This window comes from Pseudorca crassidens, chromosome 5 (assembly GCF_039906515.1).
Source record: "Pseudorca crassidens isolate mPseCra1 chromosome 5, mPseCra1.hap1, whole genome shotgun sequence".
NCBI lineage: Eukaryota > Metazoa > Chordata > Mammalia > Artiodactyla > Delphinidae > Pseudorca > Pseudorca crassidens.
Window position 1 is genome coordinate 45,204,246 of NC_090300.1, and position 18,298 is coordinate 45,222,543.

The 18,298-nt window shown below is 46.2% G+C and overlaps 1 protein-coding gene across 2 annotated transcripts in view; it reads right to left on the reverse strand.

Moving 5' to 3' along the window:
- The window catches only part of LOC137224858 (NACHT, LRR and PYD domains-containing protein 1b allele 3-like), a 37,211-nt gene that overhangs the window by 16,714 nt on the left and 2,199 nt on the right, over window positions 1–18,298 (reverse strand). For both annotated transcript variants that reach the window (XM_067737883.1, XM_067737884.1), the window contains exons 2-5: window positions 10,698–10,729; window positions 7,850–7,894; window positions 1,882–1,923; window positions 1,519–1,548 (exon numbers count right to left, since the gene is read on the reverse strand). In XM_067737883.1, coding sequence (XP_067593984.1) covers window positions 1,519–1,548; window positions 1,882–1,923; window positions 7,850–7,894; window positions 10,698–10,729 — 149 coding nt within the window. The remainder of the gene's footprint in view (window positions 1–1,518; window positions 1,549–1,881; window positions 1,924–7,849; window positions 7,895–10,697; window positions 10,730–18,298) is intronic.

Here is an 18,298-nt window from a genome sequence, read left to right on the forward strand (position 1 = left end):
GTGGAAGGCATATCCGATCATGAGGATGATGGGTGGGCCTGCATCACCAGCCAGCCCACAGAAAAGTAAGCATCCCAGGGCAGCCTGCCGGTCCTTCCACCTGACCTGAGAATGGAGGTGAATGGGGGGGGGTCTCTTTGATTTCTCCCCCCAGAATGGAGGATAAAAGGTCTTTTAACAAAGAGAATAAACTTGGGGGAGGGCAGGGCCCCGTGGATAGCCTCGGGGCTCCAGAGACAAGCATCTTCAGCCCACCCACTTTCAGTGCCAGAGACATCCAGGAGTCTAATTTGGCCAAGGGCCAGGTCCAGCAGCTCCCTGACCCACACGTGCCCTGTCTGACCGCATTGACCGTGCCCTCCCACCCAAACATCAGCCTATCTCGAGCCTCTGTGACTCAAATGTCTTCCACCTGGTTGCCACCCTGGTGAGAACCTGGTCCAGGCCTGGCTTCCAGGACCCTGAGGGCCCTGCCTCTGGACTCTGTGTCCCTGTGGCCATTTACTCAATTATTAACCAGGGACAACAAAGACCGGATCCCAATACACAGCTTTCTGACTTCACTTCTACCCTAATCCGATCTGCTGGAGGCTAGACTTCTGACTGCATTTTGCAGGATGAAATAGTCCTTACAATGTATAAAGGGGATTGGAAGTAGGAGGGCTGGTACACATTCTTTCCTTATGGGTATCAGAATGTGACATCCACTCCACGAGTGTGATACAGAAATAATTACAGGTTCTTATCAATACATAACGTGATTGCAAGGAGCTTACAATTACCTTCACGGGTTCTCCGCTGGGAAACCGCAGAGAGAATTAGATTAAAGACAGAAGGACTTCTGAGTGAAGAGACTTCATTAATTTAAAAATATTACAAAGGAGCCCTCTGACTGCCATGCTATAGTATTTGTGTTCATAAGCAGATTATATTCTAAGAACTGGGGGAAAAAAATCCTGCAGTAAAATAAAATCAGTTAGAATATAAGCTTAGTCATGCAACATTTTTTTCCTAAGTCTTTCACAAAACTTTAGATCAAAACCAAATTTTATATTTAGAATCTACGTCTTTACAGTGGTTTCATACCCAAGTTGTTCACAAACAGCCAGAAGAGCAAGCCAGAAACTTTAAACCACAAATGTACAACATTTTCAGCAGCAAACAGTTTACTCTGTGATAAACTGTGGGTGGCGACCACCTCGGAAGGAAGCCAAGGCCACTGCGGAGACAATGCAGATTTCAGCCAGTCCCTCAATCTCTTCTCCTTTGGGAACCGTGAGGGCAGAACCACACATGCAGAGTCTTGGCATCAATGCAGACCAGGAACACATCCTTTGTATTCCAAGTCTACTGAGCTCAAATTTTCAAAATGCTTATTCGTTTCCCAATGTTGAACCCAATTTTACACAGGAAAAGATCACGAACAAGCAACTTGCAACTTAAAAATCTCAAAGCCTATCCGTCTTTCTTCCTTTCAACAACAAGAAAGAAAGTCAGAGGAAGGAAGGATATACTCACTTGTTTTTTCTGGTTTTGGCGTCTCATTATCTACAAAAAAAAAAAAAAAGGTCTAAATCAGATTCATACAACAACTAAGAAAAAACACAGGCTAACGGGAGAATAGGTAAAATGTTTGCCTCTCACCAATAGCAACCATTTCCTGTCTTTCTTTTTCAGCTCATCCTGTTTTGCCACTTTGCTTGCCAACTAGCAATTATTTACCATGTGAGCACTTTTTCAGTACTTCACAAAAAAGACACTAGTAATTATTATGTCCTCAAGCAATGTAAGTGATCTGGGCATTACTTTAAAATAAAAATAAAGGTGTCTATGTTTAACTAGAATTCTGTAATTAAAGAAACACATACACAGATAACTCACCAGATTCACTTTCAGAACTGCTCTCAGAACTGCTGTCCTCACCTTAAAAAAAGCATATGCCAGGAGAAGCACACAATGAATAAAAGTAGGAACTATTTTTTTTTAATTATACATATAATAAAACAGATCCAAACTCAACTAATTTCTTCTTTTCATCCATTCTCACTAAGTCCCAAACTAGCGTGGTTTACAGAAAAGAAGGCTTATCTTTCTTTGGAGCTGGATAAAACACACTTTAATGGCTTAAATATGAGCTCAAATCACACTCTGGCTGCAACAATCACTTTATTTGGGTGTCACCCAAGTCCCACCCAGCCTGACCTGCTCTCGCTGCTCCTGTCTTGGACCCACACTCGTACGTCTAGAAGGCTCCATGCAAAAAGTTCAAGGACACAACAGTGCAGAATACTGTAGTGTAAATGCCATTTCCCTGAAGCATAGGACAAACAGTCTATAGTATTCAACTACTTCTGGAAAGAGCGATCCCCAAGAATGCTCCCTCCTCTTTCTCACGCCCAACTCAGCGCCTCCATCCACGGCAGTCAGGCTTCTGTTCCCACAACTAGTTTGGAATCCTTTCCCTGATGTCCCCAAAGGCCCACTAAGCCCCAGACCCATGACTGCCACGGGTAGACGAGACCCCTACCTCCCGTCCTGCCCGCACAGCCCTCCCGTCTGTCCTGGTTCTCCGCCTGCCTCTCCGTGTGTCCTCCATTTGCCTTCTGCTCCGCTCCACACTCCACCCACACTCCCCGCTTCCAGCCTTCTTTCCACCTCAAGAGCCCCAAGAGCGCTGGCCACCTACTCCCAAATCTGGATCTGACCTCCACCTCCAGGCGCACCCTGGGCCTCCCCTGGCTGCCCAGATGAGCGCCCGGGCAGAGTCAGCCAAGTGCACCCCCTCCACTCCCTCCCCTCGACTGCCGTCCTGCTTCGCCCCCCACGCAGGCTCAGGATCCCCTGAGCAAATACACGGAAAGCTATTCATGTTATTCTCAAATCTTCCCTCCCTACACACAACTACTGACAACCAAAGCCAAGGACGGACAATAGTTCCATGGAGAAATGGAAAGATTTGAGAATAAAGATGAGGACGATAATACAGCAGCTAAGAGCAGCTTTTTGGAGTGTTCACTATGTGCCAGGCGCTGTGCATATACTTACTCATTTACGTGTATTCACTCATTTACATGTATTTACTCACTTTGCATATGTATATATATTTACATATATTTACGTAAGAGCTTTACGTATATTTACACATTAACTCTCACTTCCAAATGAGGTAAGCTGAGGTCAGTTAACTGACTTATGCAACACCACGGAGCACCAGGGCATTACCCCTTATCTCCCGCCCAGGAAGCCTGGAGCTAAGATTTCAACTTGAGCAGTCTGGCCTGAACTTGCCCTCTTAACCGTGTTGTTACACTTGCAAACATGCTTCTTGTTACTTCAGCAGTTCAACACCCAGGAGCTAGAGACTGATTGGATGGGGCGGGGTGGGGGGAGTAGGAGGCAGACTCCTGCATGAGAGGATGCCTGAGGGGAGGGCGAGGTGTTGAAACAGGTGCTGGGAAATCAAAGTGATAGGACATGGCCTTGGTCTTCCAGGGCTGAAAGAACAGAGCAGTGGTTCTCAACCTTGGCTGCATGCTGATATCACCTAGGGAGCTTTCTAAACACACCCATGCCTGGGACTCTGGGATGGGGCTCGAACAGCAGTATTTTTTTTAAAGGTCCCCAGATAACTGCAGTGTGCAGCCAGGGTTGAGAACCACTGGCCTAGAATCAACCCATTTTAATCACTTCCTCGTTCCCCAAGCTGTACCCCAGGATGATTACCACTCCTTCCTCCAAGCCCTTACAGATGCCATCCCATTGCCTGGAAATCCCTTCCCCGGACCCCACTTCCAGAGCTCCTAGGTATCCACTAAGAGCCAGCGCAGTGTCACTTCTGCTCACAGTCTCCCTCTGCCCCACCAAGGTAGGTGAGCCCTGCCTCTTTCCTGATCCTGTCACATTTACCCCATTGCCAAGCAGTGCCTGCTTGCTTAGCTGTTGGTCTGTGAGCCCTGGAGGACTGAGGCTGTGTCTCACCACCTTGATTCCCCAGCACGCATCCCTACACAGATGCGCAATGAATGAATGAATGTGTGAACGAACGAATGCTTTGCCCAGCTTTAAAGAAGCAAGCAGCCCCCACCATGGCCCCTCCTTATTCTGTCGGTTCTGACCGGCAGTCTGGGACCTCTGCAGGGCTGTAATTCTGCCTGGACCAGTCCCAGGTGAGGCCCACCTTCTGCCCCAGGTCCCTGGGAGAGGGAGTCTGGGGCCAGCCCTTCAGCTCACCTTCCCTCTGGTTCTGGACCTCGGACTCCTGATTCTGTTTCTGCCTCCCTGCCCTGTGAGCCTGCCCAAGTCCCCAGGACCATTTTTCTGCCTCACGGCACAAATTTGAGAACTAAATAAGATGTCTGCGAAGAGGGACCAGCCCAGGGCCTCGCACACAGTAGGCACTTAATAAGTGTTACTAATAGGTCACATTCACTCCTAAACTCCAGTGACAGGCCAGTCCAAGCCTGCTACTGTAAGCACTAAACCCTTCCCATATTTGTGCAGGTGAAAGCTCTGGCAGCAGGCTCCCTGTTCAGGGAAGCTGGTGCACAAACAACCCTCAGCTCTGAGCTTCTCTTCCCCCAGCTTCTCATCCTGATGGGTGCCACCTTCGCCACGCCCGGCTGCCCTTCAGAACGCCAGCCTAGATGCGGACAAAATCCATACTCCTTCCTTTGATCCACTGCATTCAACTAAAAAAACCGCTAAGCTTTTAAAAATAAATTTTACTTTAAAAAAAAACAAAAGGAGGGAAAGGTGAGAAAGGGAACAGAGGGAATGTGACAGCAGGCAAGCTGAAAGAGCAGGTCCCAGGCCTTATCTGGTCCAGAGGCCGGTGCATTTTCTCCCCTCTGAGGGTTGAACACTTCGGGGCAGACAGCAGGGGGATGCAGGCCACAGCCCCTTCCACATACTCTCGGCCTAGAGAGGAACAACGGCTGCACAGCCCGCTTCCTCTCCACTCCCGAGGCCAAGTCAGGGGTCACTCCCGTCTCCCCTCTGGGGCTCGCTGCCCTGCCCTGTACCCCGTATCAGCTTTGCTCTCAGTTTACAAAAATCACCCTCTGCTTCTTGACAAGGCCAGCCTCCCTTCATCCAGCTGAGAAGCTCCACCCCACTCTGGCCTGAGGTGTCTGTCCCTTCACTCACCTGACCATCTGTGTTACCCACTGGCTGGACTATACTCTGCGGGTACACACTTTTAACTCTCATCTTTTGATTCGGACACTATCACCAGCAGCGGGCTTTCTCCTCCTTTCTCAGACAGCTGGGGGAGAGCTGTCCTTGCACAATCCCATTTTAATCTCCATTTTGGTTATATCTTACAAATCCATAGTTCTCCTCTTTTATTTAACGTTAAAACCAAAGGGTACTTCACGTAACTTTAGGTACGATTCCCCTTTTGTCACTAGGAACATGGAAACCTCATAAAAATAGCCGACGTAATCATCAAATCCGTACAATGTTACCTTGAGGAAAAAGAGAAAATATACTTAATTTTCCAGATATAACAATAAAAACTCTACCATCTGGCAACAAGATTGCCAGTTGGCTCTGTTCTCAGAAATGACAAGGGTAAGGAAACAAATCAAAGGGACAACTTTTGCTACTTGTATGTCCTGAAGCATATTCTATTCCACATAAACCTAATCACAGGAATAAGTCAAGTGTGCAGAAACCACAGTCCCAGCAAACTGTTCGGGAAGCAGGACCCTGGGCACGGACATGACTGAGCTTAAGTTTTTCAAGAAAACATGTGGATTTTTTCTGGACAACAAGCTTTGGATATTTTTCTTCTGATATAAGCTGTTTTTTTTTTTTCCTATAACGACCTTATTGAGATCGAATTTGCATACTATACAATTCACTCAAAGTGTACAATTCAATGGCTTTTCGCATATTCACAGAGTTGTACATCTATCATGACAATCAATTTTACATTTTCATCACCCAAAAAAAACCCCTGTACCTTTTAACTATCCAACCTCCCCATTCCTCCCAGACCTAGACAACCAATACTCTATTTTCTGCCTGAATAGATTTGCCTCTTCTGGACATTTCATATAAATGGAATTACATAATACACAGGCTTTTGTACCTGGCTTTTCTCACTGAGCACATTTCCAAGGTCCAACCATGTTATAGTATGTATCAGCACTTTATTCTTTTTTATGGCTGAATAATACTCCATTATATGGTGTTGTGTATTGAATTGTGTTCCCCCCCACCCCAAAAGAAAATTCATGTTTGAAGTCCTTAGACTATGACCTTATTTGGAGATAGAGTCTTTATAGAGGTATTTACCTCAGGTAAAATGAGATCATTAGGGTAGGCCCTAATCCAGGATGACTGGTGTCCTTACAAAAAAGGGAAATTCAGACACAGAGACACATCATAGGAAGAACATCATATGATCATGATGATGGCTATCTACAAACCAACAAGAGAGATCTGGAACAGATCTTCCCTCCAAGTCCTCAGAAGGAACCAACCCTGCCAACACCTTGATCTCAAGACTTCTAGGGCTTCCCTGGTGGCGCAGTGGTTGAGAGTCCGCCTGCCGATGCAGGGGACACGGGTTCGTGCTCCGGTCCGGGAGGATCCCACATGCCGCGGAGCGGCTGGGCCCGTGAGCCGTGGCCGCTGAGCCTGCGCGTCCGGAGCCTGTGCTCCACAGCGGGAGAGGCCACAACAGTGAGAGGGCCGCGTACCACAAAAAAAAAAAAAAAAAAAAAAAAAAGACTTCTAGCCCCCAGAACTGTGAGACAATACATTTCTGTTGGTTAAGCCCCCCAGTCTGTGGCATTTCGTTATAGCAGTCCTAACAAAGTAATACAAAAGGGTATACCACATTTTGTTTATGCATTTAAAACCTGATGGACTTTTGGGTTGCTTCCAACTTTTGACTATCATGAATGATGCCGCTGTGAACATTCATGCACAAGTTTCTCTTGGGTATACACAGAGGAGAGAAATTGCTGGATCAAATGGTAATTTGTTTAGCTATTTGAGAATGACCTGTTTTCCCAGATGGCTGTGACAATTTACATTCCCATCAGCGGTATATGAGGGTTTTAATTTCTCCACATCCTTGACAACACTTGCTACTATCTTTTTCATTATAGCCATCCTTGTGGGTGTGAAGTGGTATCTTGCTGTGGTTTTGATGTGTATCTTCCTGAAATGATATTGAGCATCTTTTATGTCTTATTGGCCATTTGTACATCTTCTCCGGAGAACAGATTTTTTAATCCAAAGGGCCTATGTAATCTAGCCCCCACCTGCCTCTGCAGACACATTATGGCCCTGCCACCTTTCCCCTCTCTCTCTGATTCCAGTCATCTGACCTTCTTCAGCCTCTGCAAACAAGCACTGTGCACTTTCCCACATCAGGGCCTTTACACCTGCAAGCCTTTTGAACTAAGACAACTCTTTTCCCCACCTTTGCCCTGTTACCTCAATTCATCCTTCAGAGTTCAAGTCGAACATCACCTCCTCAGGGAAGCCTCCCAGGACTACCCTAGCCACCACCTGGCTGGGCTCACAGAGGACCCTCTATTAGGTTAGTGGAGCCAATCTAGGAAATGGCCTGACTGCCCCATCAGATAAATTCTCAGTTTCACTAAGTACCTCTTTATCACCAAACTTTAAAGTCACTGATTTCACTAGGCTAGGTAATCACGGAAGTTTAAAATTCATTCAACTCTTTCAAGTAGAACGATGAAAGTCCCTACCTTTCATTCAGATTGTCTGAAGTAAAACAGAAAAATAAATGGTAATTTATCTTGCTATGAATTGGTTATTTTGTAAAAATTTCATTTGGGCATTTACCAATATTAATCACATCCCTTACCTGATTTAGAGTCCTTTGAAGTATCTAGGTTGGGACTGGGGCAATCTAAATTTTGAGAAAGAAACAAAGTTTAATAGTATAAATACAAGGATAAAATAGAAGATTACGTCCATTTTTATAAAAGCTGCTAAACCAAAAATAACAGAAGCACCCTATTCCGTAAACTGAATCACCTCTTTAGAGCCAAAGCAGCCTTGCCTGTCAAATGAATGCCCAGTTACCAACGGTAAACAATGCCATATTCTCAAAGGAAAAAAGATTTAGCTCAAGAAACCATAAGCCTTTTCCAATAGAGGGCAAACAGAAAGCCAACAAACTTTATCATTACATTTGGTTGGATCCCTGGCAATCTCTCAATTTCGTGCCACAGGGCATTGTTTCTTTGTTTGATTAACTCAGCAGCTCCCTAAAAACACCCCTGGTGATTAAGTAACTTGACACCAGAAAGGAAAAAAAAGCACCTGGTATTAGATTTTGTAACTGAAGGGCAGACAGCGATGTTACTATACCAAAGAATCAGTGTCCTTCCCCAGTTAACAGTCAACTCAGGCAAACAACTGTCAACAATTTCGTAAAATGACACAAATAGGTTAGAGGTGAGGATGTAAAGTTGGCCAGATAAGTTGTGACCAGACTAGGGAGGACCTGGAATGCAGTCAGGAAGAACTAGCCTTGGGGGATGGTTCTCCTACAGGGAATGACATGGAGACGCGGAATAACATGGAGACGCAGAATTACATGACAGCTTCAAGCTGGAATGGGCCATGGTGTTCCCCAAGATGTTGGTGGACACTGGGGGGTACTGACGCTCAGGATGCATTAGACTCCAGAGAGCCTGACACAGAGGCCACTGCAGAGATCCAGATATGAAGTGATGAGAGCCTAAGCCAGCGTGGATGCATGGGAATGGAGGTATTATAGTATAGGAGAAGGAGGGGTAACTGCTGCAGAAGTTACCAACAATGCTAAACAGAGCAAGAGCATTTCTGTGTAGGGAAGGATTGCCCCTCAGCTACCATGTCCCTAGTCTGTATTTACGCCACGCTCAATTAGCCTGCTCATGGAACAGACAACTCTTCCATTTCGTTTGTCTGGAACATTCACCCACGCCAGGCTGGTGAACAACAGGGGCTTAATTACCAGTTGACTAATTCCCCTGGGTGTGGGCAGAGACTACTGTCCCTTCAATTTAATGAGCACTGACTTAGTGTCCACCGTGTGATGGGCACTCTGCAGCATTAGGAGAAAATCCATGTCCCAGCAAACAGCCTGTGCGAGGGCAAGCAGTAGCCACGCACAGACAAATGAAGAAATCGGGACAGTACAAAACGAAGGAAGGCCCGTATTCTGCTGGTCCAAGAGAGAAACTGAGACCATTCACTGCAGGTGTGGAATTCAGCACAAGTCCTTGAATTTGGTAGCGCTGAAACAAGCCTGGAAGGTTAAGTGTGCAGGAAGGGAGAGGCATCTCAAGCAGACAGAAACAGGCAAAAGCAAAGAGAGGGACGGGTGAGGTTGAGGTCAGCACCAGGAAGCAGAAAAGCTGGCCAGATCCAACCCTACACTTGACAGGTTCACGACAGCCCCATACACTGCACACTGCAGCCAAATGTTGCAGAAACTGTTATTAGATTTTAATCAGAAAACTTTTATCAGGCAGGTTATTATTCTGTACTGGAAAAATGAAACACAGGATATGGAACTTGCAAAAGTAAGACAGTGGCCCAGGGATGAGCTGAGGAGTTTCTAAGCCACTCTGCAGGCAAGTGACACAGGTCAACAACTAAAGTGGCCTCGGAACCACCCTCCAGAAGGACTCGGAGCCATGCAGCACACGATAAAGAGAAGGAGCCAAAGCAAGAAACACATCCCCCCACACTGGTTACAGCCTTTAATAACAAGCAGCTCAGGCCCAAGAGAGGACTCGACCCTCAGCAACCCCCAAACCTAGACCAAGACCTTCCTTTAATAAAGGAGTATTGGGCTTCCCTGGTGGCGCAGTGGTTAAGAATCCGCCTGCCAACGCAGGGGACACGGGTTCGAGACCTGATCTGGGAAGATCCCACATGCCACGGAGCAACTAAGCCCATGCGCCACAACTACTGAGCCTGCGCTCTAGAGCCTGCGCTCTAGAGCCTGCGAGCCACAACTACTGAAGCGCACACGCCAAGAGCCCGAGCTCCGCAACAAGAGAAGCCACTGCAATGAGAAGCCTGTGCACCGCAACGAAGAGTAGCCCCCGCTCGCGCAACTAGACAAAGCCGCACGCAGCAAAAAAGACCCAACGCAGCCAGAAATAAATAATAATTTTTTTAATAAATAAATAAGTGTTTATTTGACCCACTTTCAGGGATAGAATTGTGTGTCGTCATTTTCATTAAGTATCTAAAATTGACGACAACACTCAAGTATTAAAGAAAATATCTAGTCATTGTGTATGGAACATTTATGGAATTCAATTGACAATACTTCTCTAATCTTACTTTATTGAATTTAAAATAAGGTTAAAAAGAACATTAGAGCCAGAGTTTTAAAGGAGAGAGATGTAAGAGCACTTATTTTCTATTCTTAAGTTATAAAAACTACAAAGGCCCAAGTTCTTTACACTTCTTTTTTCTTTTGGAATATCTGTTGAAAAACAATCTTAAAGAAAATTCTGAAAAATTGTCATTATCGCATCATCCTAACCTGTTGATTATTTTAACACATTTCTGTAAGTTGGTGAATGCATGAATGTAAACTGCAGCCAACAGATAAAATTAATAAAAAAATCATTTTCTAAAAACGCAAATTTCCACAGTATAGGTTAAGTTTTCGATAACTCAACATTGACATAAGAGTTCCATACCTTTTTCTTCTGAAGAGGCACTGTGATCATCACTAGAACAAGAAAAGAAAACCAGTTTTATAAACGGATACTAATTTTATACAAAATAATTATGAGTCTTCAAAATGATCATACTATGTTTCTGCAGAAATGCTGCAGATGAAAGAACTCTCTCCCTCCTCAAGGCTCTTCCTGCCCCTCTCACTCCCCACCTACCATTACGGCCTGACTCCAAACCACAGGATATAGACGGGGCTTATGGAGCGTGCCCTTGAAGCCCAGCTTGTCCGCTCACACCCCGGCACCCCGGCACCGGGTCCCTGCACGGCATCCCCGTGCCCGCCACGCCCCTTGCTCTGCCGCGTTTCCAGCGATCCATCCTCCTTGCCCCGCCCAGCCCGCGCTGGTCCCCAGCCCCTCCTTCTGGTTCCCAGAGCTGCTCCCTGAATCGCCCTCCCTTGCCCAGGTCTTCTTACCTGCTTCTCTGGCCTCCTCCCTCAGTCACAGCACGCCTGAGAATTAAGGGCTCGGACAGCTCCCATTCAATTAACCGGTCCATCCCCCGCCTGACCTGACGTTCCGTCCTCACCACCGCCTGGACTCCCTCTGCCCTGCTAGTGCTGGTCTCACGCGAGAACTCACGGTCTCCGCTTCCCACTCCCCACCCTCTCCCGGAATCAAAGCCACCTGCCTTCTGCTCTCCCACGTTACCGAAACCACCCGAGCTACAGCCACCGAGGACTCCTGTCCGACAGACCCAGTGGGCCCTCTCCGTCCTTAGTGACTGCTCTCTCTTTAGCTGAAGCACGTGACAGGCTCCCCCCTCCCCCCTCCCGTGCCTCAGTGGCCTCTCCCCTCTCCATGTGCTCCATCTCCTGGCTCCAGGCCCCAGCCTCCTGGGGATTAGATCGCCGTGTCCCAGGATCACATCAGTGCACCCTCCTCACACTGCCTCCTGCTCGCCTTCACGCCAAGGTTTCAGATCCTAAATCTTTGCCCCCTTCCAGGCCCCTTCCCAGAGTCCCAGGTGCCTAGGGCCCAAGGGTCAATTCAGCACTTTCAATGGACTACAGTCAGCACTTAACTAATCACTGTCTTCCCCTCTCCAGGAAAACCCGCTCCTCCTGACCTCACCAGGTCACCTAACTGGAACCTCCGGGTCATCACTAGTTCCTTTTTCTCGGCAAGCAGCACAATCGTGTCCTCCTAACCTCCTCTGCCTCCTCCAACACATCTCTCAAATCTGTCCCCTCCTCAATGCAAACTGTTTCCGCCTCCATTCAAGCTCTCTCCCCACCCAGCTGGTTGATTATATTCTCTCACAATTACTGGCTCATTCTCTTGGTTCGTCCCTCGTGTGACCGTCAGCATGACCTAATCATGTCTTTGCCTAAACTCTTCTGTGGCTTCTCACCACTTCCTGGCCAAAGCCTGAGCTACTGGCATGGCACACAAGGACCCCCACCCTGCTGCCTCATCTCCCACCCTGCGTGCTCCCTCAGAGGGAAAGCTCTTCAGTGTCCCAAGCATACCCTGCATAACACACACACACAAACACACACACACACACACACACACCACTCTCTCTGCACCCTCCCCCCAAAAGGGTCACCGCCTGTGGCCTTGCAGGTCAGGTACCCCAACTATGTGTGCTCCATGGACATGTACTACAATGTTGGGGTATCCCCTCGGGTTGTGTGTGCATGTACGTGACAGCCCTGCCCTCCCCCTTGATGCCCAAACTGTTCCTCATCCCTTAAGGACAGCATTTCTCAAGGTGTACACTGAGGACATTAGAACTCTAAAGGGTGCCTTCTAAAAACCATTTTTTCGGGGCCCACCGAATCAGAATCTTTGATGAATAAATGAAAAAGCAGGCAGAAAACAACAATGATGCTATCTGCACTTATGGGGATGTAAAATCTTTCTGCATTTTCTCACTGAATCATCCCAATAAGCCTATGAAGGCCATTTTACAAATGCAGGGACTGAGGCTCAGAGAGGTTCATTAACTTCCTTGAGGTCACACAGCTAACAAACAGAAAAGAAGCACTTGACCCTAGGTAGGCCATTATGACTTCAAAGCCCCATAGGTGCCTGGTACCATGTCTCCCTTCACTCCCCACCACTTTACCCCAAACCCCAATCCTGGCAGTGAAAGTAGACCGAGGAAGAAAACAGCAAAAGCAGCAGACCAACTGCTTGCCCTTTCCTTTCTCTTCTTCAGTCAAGTTAGTCAGGAGCCTCCAGATTTTGAAAACCTCCTTGAATCAAGATTTTTTCTGGTGAACATTCCCAAGTATTTGGTATTTTCTAGGAAAAACATGTATTTTCATTTTCAGACCTAAGTCCTCTTATTTTTTAATCCTAAACTCCAGCTCAAAAGGTCAGAGAGTGGTGGTAAACCTGAAATTAGGAAATGCTTCAAGACACTAAGAAAGGCTAAAATATGGTTCCCAATGAAATGCATAGAAGAAAAAGCTAACCACTGCATCTTTTTTCTCTAGACTCATACCTCTTATAATGCAGTCGTTGTGCCTTTTAATTTAAAAATAATTATGAGAACTTGTATTGAATAAGAATAAGAACTAGCTGTTCTTACTGTACAAAATATGTCTGCTTAAAACCCACTCTGTGTCCCCAATGACAAATTGCGTTTTTCTCTTAATTGTCCCTTTCATATTCCCCTTTCTACAGCTGTTTATCTTTATTTCCAGATGTGTGTACATGTGTCTAGATACCAGAACTTCCACTAAAAACCAGAAAACCTTTATGGAAAACCTTTATTTCCTCCATGTAGTGAGGCTGCAGGGTAGAGGGCCAGCTCTCTGTACTAAAACACCCGACAGTTATGGGGGAGGAGACTTAGCCCCCAGGTGGAGGAGCCCGCCCCGCAGGGTAGCTCCAGGAGTCACAGCCGGGTGGAGGGAGCAACCCCAGGGGACCCACAGGGGCCCAGCCACTTTACAAAGCAGCGGAATTTGCTACCCTAAAATATGTCTCTTTGGTATATTAATTATTTTAAGTTGGTTATTCTCTAGGAAACAGCAGGCAAAGGGAAAAAACATTGAAAACCAAGCAGGAGTTACCCTCTGTAAGAAACATTTACATTTGTAAGGGAAATCGCTGTCTGCCTGGGTGTCCAAATCTGCATCTTATCAGTGGAGAAGGCAGTGAGTTAAATGTGCATCACAAACCTTACCTGTGTTTACCGTGCTCTTCCTGGTGACCTCCCAGAACTCACTCTTCTCACCCTTAACGTCCTCTTTCGTCTTTAGCTGAGGACGGTATTTAAGGTGAGGGCTTTGGCCTTTTTCAAGTTTTCCTCGGTATCTCCCGTGTGTCCCTGTTATTATATTTTTGTGTGACTTTCTCCTGTTAATCTGTGTCATGTCACAGTTTAAATCCTTACACCAGAAGAACCCTTCTCCCTAACACACTACATGGATGCTAGCTAGTTCCCCACATCCTCTTCCTTTCTGCTTTTTCCATGTGGTTTTTTAAAAGGAAAACCACGGCAACCACGGAGAGAGAGTACCCATTCCAAATGTTCCCAGTATAATTTAGGGGCTGGAGATCAGCAGGGAAGGGACTTGGACATTTACTTAATATCACTTAAAATTCCCTACATTTTGATCGGGACTCCACCATGATGACTAGGTATAATTTCAATGCCGCCCCATGCCTATCAGCTCCCAGGCCCCGTATCATACAGGCCCCTTTCCCTCAGCGGGAGGAGAAAAACCCTGCATCTCAGCATAGTAAAATCCAACCTGAGGGAGCCTTTCTCCCACCTCCACTCCCAGCCTGACAGGTGGATAGTAGATGCCAGAAGGATTTCACTCAAATCTGGCTTGATAAGTAATAATTCTCCAGTTAAAGATCTTTAGCAATTCTTAGAGTGAAAATTAAAATGTAATCTAATACCGAATTATTTTCTTTAACTAATATTTTAAAAATATTTACTGTGTGCCTGAACCCAAGCCTAGGACCCCAAGCCCATCGATGGGCTCGCTGCAACAACCTTTTTAGTGCTTGATACTGAACTAGTGTCATCTCCGTTTCACAGATGAGGAAATAAGGCTCAGAGACCTTAGTTAGTAGGTATAATTAAACCCATAATGAGCCCCAAATCCTCCTCTTAACTTTTCACCAGAATTAAACCAACTAGTGTTTTACTTCTTTTAGCCCCTATCAACCTTCTGGGAAATAGGCCAGAAGAAGTTAAATGGGTTAAGGAAAGTGGAAGAGAGTTTATGTTAGTCACAAACTAGAGTTAATCTGCATAATCATGAAATAGCTATACTTTCCAGAGAATAATCTCAGTGAAAGTAATATTCTCTACAACACAGATCTCTTTTCATCAACCGAAATTAACTCACAGGTGCTGTGCTAAGCGAAGGGGATATAAAAGTAACACGTGACACGTGAACCTTGTCCCCAAGGGGCACACTAATGGAAGAGAAGACAGATCAGGAAATAAATAAATGTATATGATGTGGGGAGAGCAAAATAAAAGCAAATATAAGCTATAGTCTTAGCCCAGAGCAGGCTATGATGAACTGGGAAGGACAGAGCTCTTATGCTAAGAACACGGGCGTGTAACTAAGGCCACTTAAACCATGATGTTAAGGCCAGCCTGCATTTTCAAAGAATGCTACGCCTCAGGTAGGATCTTCTCACTGTTAGACTCAGAAAAAAACTGAAGCGGAAAGGTGCCTACAAGATCTTCCAGCTTGATGCATTATTTTACAGAGGGGGAGGTAGACTCCAGGAGAGGTGAAGTTAATGAACACCCAAGATCACCCAGCAAATTATAAGCAGAGACAATCTCACAACTTGTCTCATGCCTCTTGGTTTGCCCATCAATTCATCCATTTAACAAACATGGATGGATTATGTGCCAGGCATAAGTGAACAAAGCAACTGGGTCTGTGCCTTCAAGAACACATCAGCCTGATGGGGAAGACTGTCTTCTTGTATCTGAGACAGGAAGTGCTTCAAGAGCACTTGTCTAAGATTGAAAAACTGGAGAGGGCTTCCTGGGGAAGTGACATTTAAACAGCCACAAAGGACAAGCAAGAATGGACAAGAGAATGTTGCACAGCTTCTGTCTGAGCCAGGAAGGAATGAATCAAGGTCCGGGAACAGGAGGAAAGCAAGTGTGTTCAGGGGGAGAGAGGTAGGAGACGAGGAAAGACAGGGAGGTGGAGAAACTCTAACTGTAACCAAACTGATGGCAACCCCAGATGCTGAGTGGCGACCATTCAGTCCACTGAGCAGTCTTCGTATTTCCCCCTGGGGAAGATTTGAAGCTTGAGAGCAAAGGAGGAAGTCGTCAATGCAGGGTCCCAATGCAGGGTCTGCTGTCATCAGCATCTTTCATGGAGAATGTCTGATCCTGTGAGACCCCCTGACATTCTACAGGCTCAGACACTGCCTGTGTTGAGTCCAAGAGGCCCAAGCATTTCCCCAAAGAAAATCTCAGTCCCCCAGACCACAAAAGCCAGACCACCCTGAAAAGAAGTTGTAGTACCAGATGACAAAAACCCCTCAAGAGGCTAGGTAACTTTAAAACATACTCCAAGGAAACTGCCTTCACTCAGAATCAAGCTCTGGAAGCCAACTACACAGCCTCTTCCACACTGGCCAGGACAGAGGGGCTTCCTGAGTACCAAGCCCTCTGGGACCAGGCCCTGGGGGAGGGTCAGGGTGGAGCCGCCAGCTGTCAGTGCCCCCAGGGGACACTTCCCAAGCCAGGCTGGTTTCCCATTATCACCCAATTTCTTTTATTCTAAGCATCCCAAAGACCACCAACTGCAATCAGCTCGCCCGCCCATGATGGAAACCATCCCATAGCTTTTTTCTTGTCTTCAGGGTTCTGAATGAGAGCACAGGCTTCAATGCTTCAGAAAACACTTAGTACCAGCAAAGATAAAAATTCCACAGGCCTGGCTCTCCAGGCTGGCTCCTTCATCTACCCTCTCCCTTCCTTTTTTCAGTCACACCAGTAGGCAAAAATAATAGTGAAATGGGTAGGTCTTTGGGCATCCAAGGGGTAAAGGACAAAACCTGGAAACTACCGCGTTCATCAAGAGGAGAATGGATGAATAAAATATGATATCATCATATAATGGAAAACTGTAAGCCATGAGAATGAAAAACTGCTTACACACACCCGAGAGAATTAATCTCACAAACATAATGTCGCAAAAGCAGCCAGACACAAAAGGGTATATACTGTATGATTCTATTTTTATAAGGTTTACGAACTAGCAAAACCAATCTCTGGTCCCTCTGGGGAGGAGGGACAGGAAAGAGGAAAACAAGGGGGGCTTTTAGGGTGTTATATTCTATTTCTTGACCTGGGTGGTGGTTACACAGATGTGTTCACTTTGTGGTAATTCATCAAGCTGTGCACTTAAGATGCTGTGTTTTCTGTGTGACTGTATATACATACGCACAAAGGAAGGGTTTTCAGCATCTTGGGAAAGGAAAAGTATTATATAGGACTTGAGCTTTACTGGCCACGTTCGTGAATGGAGAATGACCCTAGGTGGAAGGAAGAGGTGACCGCATTGGGGATATAGCTCAAACGGCTGCTGTGGGGTGGCAGGAATTAGGAGGAACAGTTTTGGGGTTTACTCCTTTCTTTCTCCTTGCAACTAACTGCCAATGAAATCTCTGCATAATGTACTCCAAAGGGAAGTGGGGCCAAGAGGGAAAAGGGCTGGAACTAAGCTGGCTTAAGGGAGACGGGAGGCAGCTGGAACACTTCAGGCAGTGAGGGGACAAGGAGGGATGGAGGGAGAGGAAGAAGAAGGAAGAGAAAGAAATCCTAAGTGCCCAGGGTGGGCAAGAAGGACAGCTCACCTGACTGGGGATGGATGGGGTGGGGTGACTCCCATGACTCAGCCCCGTAGAAGGGATCCCTTCTCTACTCCCCTCCCTGAGCCCAGGTCTGATGTACACCTAGATGAATGGTTTTATTGCACTGCTTTGCTGTGCTTTGTTTATAAGCCGTTTATAACCTCTGGGAACTGAAGGAACAAGGAGTGTGTATGAGTGTCTATTTGTGCGTGCGCGTGTGCAGCCAAGGATTCCACATCCCCAGCATCTAACACACTTTGGCATATAGTTCGCACCATTAAAAAAAAAAAAATGTTCATTGGACAAATAAATGACAGAAAGAATGTGGTAATTAGATATAAAACAGAGACTTCCTTAATATTGAAAAATCAGTAATAACAGCTTAAATGGCCAAAAATGTGGGAATGGCTAAGCATCAGAGGGGCATACTGTGCAGCTACTACAAATTACAACTAACTGTAGCAAACATCGGTAGGGTGCTTTACGGTTTACTGAGAATTGCACCTCCCCCTTGTTTGACACACAATTATATGGACTTTGTTACCACACTGAAGTGTTTAAATGACACATTAGCAACAATCTCCCTGAAGAGGCCAGAAAGATCACAGGTGGTGGACTAACAAGTTTTCAGGGAAAGTGGTGGGGAGGGCCCACATTTCAGAGTAATACTAGGAAGGCTGGTAGAGGTTTCCTTAGCTCTGTGTAAGTAACTGTGCTAATTTCACACACTGTATTTCAATTCACTTCCTCTT